The sequence below is a fragment of the Miniopterus natalensis genome, chromosome 1, assembly GCF_054644295.1.
Source record: "Miniopterus natalensis isolate mMinNat1 chromosome 1, mMinNat1.hap1, whole genome shotgun sequence".
In the NCBI taxonomy this organism is placed as follows: Eukaryota; Metazoa; Chordata; class Mammalia; order Chiroptera; family Miniopteridae; genus Miniopterus; species Miniopterus natalensis.
Window position 1 is genome coordinate 28,541,240 of NC_142081.1, and position 6,000 is coordinate 28,547,239.

Genomic DNA, 6,000 nt, shown 5'->3' on the forward strand with positions numbered 1-6,000 from the left:
AGGATAGAACTATGAAAACATAATTCTTTTATTATTAATAAATCCTTTTTATTGTCATTAAAACAGTTTTTAGTAACCATTATATGGCCAGTTAGTAAATTTTACTTTGAGAATGTGACATACTTAAAAAATTTGTATCTATTAACATTTGAAATATGAAATATATATATATATATGTGTGTATATATATATATTTTTTAATGCCAAAAATAGTATTATACTAAACAACTCTACTTTTCTCTTTTCCCAGGATATTGTTGCTGGATTCCTATATACCATTTTAATCTTAGCTATCTTCTATCCATTTGTGGACCAGATCGACAACTTCAACCAAACTCACAAATATGCTCCATTAATCATCATTGGGCTTCATTTAGCCTTGGGGATCTTTTCTTTCACTCTTGACACCTGGAGTACATCCCGAGGAGACACTGCTGAGATTCTAGGCAGTGGTGCTGGAATTGCATGTGGATCTCATGTTACCTATAACATGGGTCTAATGTCAGACCCTCCTTTGGATGTATTACCTTTAGTTAGGCCCCCCATTACTGTAACTCTGTTTGGAAAAGCCATGTTGCGTATCCTTATAGGGATGGTATTTGTACTGATAGTTAGAGTAATAATGAAAAAGATCACCATTCCTTTAGCCTGTAAAATCTTCAATATACCATGTGATGATGTTCGAAAAGCAAGACAGCACATGGAAGTTGAACTTCCTTACCGGTACATTACCTATGGAATGGTTGGTTTCTCTATCACATTTTTGGTTCCTTATATATTTTCCTTTATTGGTATCTCTTGATGGAAAAATGTTTATTATAAGAAAGAGGGTATCAGTTACTGATATCTAAAAATATATTCTAGTTAAAAGCCAAATCAGAGTTAGGCTTTTGCAGGAATTTAACTTAAATAATTAAGTAAATTCATAAGAGTCAGTGCATTTTACCATTGCACATCCAGATATTGTTTTAGGTGAGCTGAGCTATTTCAACACTGAGAAAGTGATAAGTTTCCATTTAGACTGTTAATATAATATTTGGAGAGTTTTGTGCTGTTATGGATTCAATATATATAATATATATTAAGGTACATAATATACAATTATGTATATAATATATGTTATATATAAAATAATATAGCTATGTTTTTTAAACTGGGGATATATTATAAAATCAGTAATAATATGCAAACATTGGTGCCTGTGTATTTGGACTTAATACAGGCATGTTGTTATTAACAGATATATTTAATGTTTACTTACTATGGGAGCCATTTCCTAATTAAACTGCATAAATTATTAGACCAGAATTCATATACTACCACATTGATTTATGCCTCATTTTACACTGCCATCATATTACCCATGATGTTGAACATGGGAGGCATTTTTAATGGACCAAGTTTTCAGAAAAATTCATTTTTGGATTCCTTTTTTCCCCCAGTTCTGTATACTGTGTTGAATGTACTTTATTTGCAGTTGTTCTGGACATCAGTTTAATAATTCAGGTACTGATTTTTATTGCTTGCTAATTGTGCCTTTCTGTTGCTGTATTAAGAAATGCCACGTATACTGTGATATAAAAATAAGATGCTACCTTAATCTTAACATACATATAATCGGGCAAATATTTTAAAAATATGTCAAGCTAACAGGGCTAGAAGTAAAACACCCTCAATTCTCTTTAGCCTTTGTTTAGAAAGAAATGTGGAATGGGCTAAACTTTCTCACTAATTTATTGGGAAACTAAATGGACAAATATTTCCATTTTTATAGGTATTTTTCTGTGCATTGTAAGTTATAGAAACAAGATATATTTTTTGTACATTGTCTTGCTGGTTTATACTGCAGGTAGACGTTTCCAGTTAATGGAAGAGTAATTGAAATTTATAGATGGGACAATGCACAAGCTTCATATATAAACAAACTGTTTTTCTAAATTATTTGGAAAGGATTGGGTTTAGCAGTTACCTTTTAACCCACTTATTAGCTACTTAAGTTAAATTATAAAATCTGAAAGTATCAGTATTTAGATCCTATTACTTTTTCAAATTTTCAAATTTTTAATTATTTTCAGAGGTAAATTTGGGTATAGTATTAAACTATTCTTTATTGTCTGTGCCTTTATATTTTGAAGTGTAATTATAATTAGATTAACATTGAGTTTATTTGTAATAAGTTTTTCATAAAGAAGAGAATTAGCTTTCCATAAATGAGCATCAGGTATGGAATTCCTTTAGTGCAATATCTGTCAGATTATCCAGAAGTATCACTTTAAGATGTTTCTATTTTGGGCAGCATAACTATTTAAGCTCATATTTTTATAATTCTGATTGAGAATTTAGAGACGTGGTAATTTTTACCAGTACTGAATCTGATAATTTTAAATAAAGCAACAAAATTTGGAACCTTTCCCTATTAATAGGAAACCAAGGCACTTGGGAACATATCGGTACGTTGGAAAATGTGCAAAGAACTTTTCTTTCAAAATGTGTTCAATGAATCAAATTTGAGGGACTATTTCCTATAATTTGGGTCTATGCTATCTTATTAATTTTTATATCTAGCTTTAAAGGTATTTGAAAATATTCCATTTCTTTGTGTTTTATTATTTTCTGTTCTGTGATAGTTCCATGCTAAATGTATTTAAAAATAAAAACCAAAGTCAGGTTGCAGGGTGTTTGGTTTTGTTTGCCTTCTATGCATTTGTCTCTGTATTATCTGGTAGAGATTATAAAATATGTTTAGAATTTTCAATTCCAGTAGGCTTTCCCTCTGAGGCGTTTTATTCAAAATCAGTGTACTATTTCCAGTAATAGGAGACATTGAAGAAATTCTGTCAGATTCAAGTTGACTTTGGGCTCCATTTATGATCATTCTGACATTGTACTTTTAGTAAAAAGTTTCTTTTAAAAACTTATGTATAAAGCATGTTTCAGTAAAATCTGTGGCTAACAGTATTGTAGGAATTAATCATAATACTAGGAACAGGTACTTTCTCAAGCAGAATAAACATATGAATCAATCTCCCTTCCTCCCTTTCTCCCTCCCTCCCTCCTTCCCTCCTTTCCTTCCTTCCTTTTTTTGCCTGCCCACCCACTGCCAACATGTAGATATTTCATTTTGTAACTTTAAAATTCCATGATGTGTGAATTGTAAAAACTAGGTCTTCCAGAAACTCATTGTAAGACCTAATGTAAAGCAATACTACAGATTATATAATTACTAGCTTTCTTTATAAGTAATTTTTAATAATGTGTCTTTCAAAGACAACATAAAAATTAATTCAGTGATATGAATATAATTTAAAGGCAAATTTTCATAAGACATTTGATAAAGATGAGTATGTAAATACTAAAATGTTTTTATTTTTAATATAGTCACAATTTTATACAGCAAAGGTGTTTGGTTCTTTTCATTGCCAAAGCTATTTCATTGTTGTTAACAAAAAGTTTAGACTTAAAAACACAACTATTTAATCTGGACATCAATAGGACCAGTTTTTAAAATTCAACTTTGTAGTTGAATTAGTTTTTCTGAAGGGAGCGCTTGTTGTTTGCTAAGGAGCTGTTTTGAGAAAGGGAAGGGGTAATAGTTTGAGGAACAGTAACGGAACAGCCTGGCTGGTGTGGCTCCGTTGTTGGAGTGTCGTCCTGTCCTGTACAGCGGAAAGTGGCTGGTTCAGTTCCAGGTCAGGGCACATGCCCAAGGTGGCTGATCGATGTTTGTCTCTCACATCAGTGTCTCTCTCCCTCTCTGTAAAATCAATTTTTAAAAATAAAAGTTTTTGGGGTTTTTTCCAAGAGTAACAGAACATAGCATGCTGGATATTTTGTCAAATTTTGGTCACTTTCAGTTCCTTCTATAGTATATGTAAGTTAAGAAAAAAACTTTTACACTTGAATTTTAATTGTGGTTACATAAGCTACAAATAGCACAATAAAGTAAGTTTTAACAAGCTATGTGTAAAGGACATTTTAGAAAGCTCTTCATCTTTAAGTCCACCAGACCAGTACAGATCTTTATAAGACATTTCTTCCCCATGAGACACAAAGGAGGGAAAATTCAAAGAAAAATAAAAGAAACATTCTTTTTAAAATAAAAATGTTTATAGAAATAAACACTGACTAGCTGGTATTTCCTAATTTGTTCTTCTTTTTCCTTTCATCATCTTTAGTCTTGTTGCATAGCACCACAACCAACAGGATATGATAGAATATCTTTGTTTTTTAAGTGTTTTTCCCCCCCCCATTTTCTGAAATCCAAATGAATTTTAAAGTTGCTTTATGGCCCAGCCGGGCGTGGCTCAGCGGTTGAGCGTTGACCTGGGATCCAGGCGATGGGGGTTCGATTCCTGGTCAGGGCACGTGCCCAGGTTGCGGGCTTGATCAGTGACTCTCTCATTGATGTTTCTCTCTCTCTCTCCCTCTCTTTTCCTCTCTCTGAAATCAATAAAGATATATTTTTTAAAAAGTTGCTTTATGACCTGTACTAACAGATCATATCATGATGTTTGCAACATCATTAGGCTTGTTTTCAACCTTAAATGTCATCAAGTCCATTATCTCAGATTTTAAAAATTCTTCCACTTACCAACAGACTCAGAAACAGAAATCAAACTTGGATACCAGAGGGGAAGGGGTGGGGGAGGGGTGAAAAAAGGTGAAGGGGAAAATAGTAATATTGTGATAACTTGGCACACTGACAGATAGTTACTAGACTGAGTATGGTGAGTACTTCATAATGTATGTAAATTATGAAACCAATATATTATTGTATGCCAACTACACTTTTGTACCCCTGAAACCAATATAATGTTGTATGCCAACTACACTTTTTAAAAAGTTCCTACACTTATATATCATGTGCTTTGCAATATTTGCTTAATACATATTTTTAAAGTTTCCTTTGTTATATAATGACATTTTCTTATGAGATATAAAATGGATTCTTTTTTTTAAAAAATTTAAAATAATATTACCTCTTCAGATTTGAGGTTTATCCCTTGTCCTAAATTAAAGGTTCTCGTAACCGAAATCCATTGTAGCACATATGAAGACCTGTCATTGTCTTATTTATTTATTTTTAATTTTTTTTGTCTTCATCTCTATGGTGTAAACTCCAGGAGGAAAAGTACTCGTGCCTCTATTTGTTTTGGATCCCTGTAAGACAGTAGGCATTCAATTAATATATGTTGAATGAATATTCAATACCTAGACAGGCTTCAGCATGTGCATTTTTCTGGGGAATAATTCTACACCTTTATCAGAGTCTCAAAGAGATTAGTGATGTAAAAAGTTTAAAGTTACTTCTTGTTTTAGCTGTTTTAAAAGTTTAGGCTATAAATAAATGCTTTCAGTTTATCTGGTAAGAATTTTGTCACTTTTATGCAAATATTTAAAAGATGATAATTTAGATTCTTGAAATATTTTGCGTGTAATTACAGTTCTCTATTGTATAGAATGTGATTTTTATCCAAATTAGTTGTAAGATAATTTCTTTAGAATTAAAACCAAATCTGAAAGAAAATATACTGCATATATAGGGATATAATTGTTTTTAGTAATAAGAATATAAATGTGTTCATGAGACTATTACTTTATACAGCTGACAGTCTGATTTTTATATTTAAAGTGTTATTAATAATTAAAATGTAGATGAGATATATTCAGGGTTTAAGTATTGATTTTTTTTCTACTTAAAAACTTTTAAAGGCTCCCCTGGTCCCAGAGGTCTCCAGGCCCACAATTTTTTTTAATTAAGATATACTGACATATAACTTTATATTAGTTTTAGGTGTACAACATAATGATTTGATATGTGTATATATTGTGAAATGATCACCGCAATAAGTCTAGTTAACATCTGTTCCCATACATAGTTTCAAAATTGTGGGGGTTTTTTATAAGGACTTTTAGATCTACTCTCTTAGCAACTTTTAATTTTTTTTTTAATAGCTGTATTTTTTTTTAAATTTTATTTTTGTTTAAAATACTACAGAT

The 6,000-nt window shown here is 31.2% G+C and overlaps 1 protein-coding gene across 1 annotated transcript in view; it reads left to right on the forward strand.

The window, feature by feature from the left end:
• SGPP1 (sphingosine-1-phosphate phosphatase 1) overlaps nucleotides 1-2,673 on the forward strand; it is a 38,812-nt gene extending 36,139 nt beyond the window's left edge. The window contains exon 3 of the mRNA XM_016223856.2: nucleotides 251-2,673. Coding sequence (XP_016079342.2) covers nucleotides 251-802 — 552 coding nt within the window. The 3' untranslated portion in view covers nucleotides 803-2,673. The remainder of the gene's footprint in view (nucleotides 1-250) is intronic.
• The last annotated feature ends 3,327 nt before the right edge of the window (nucleotides 2,674-6,000 follow it).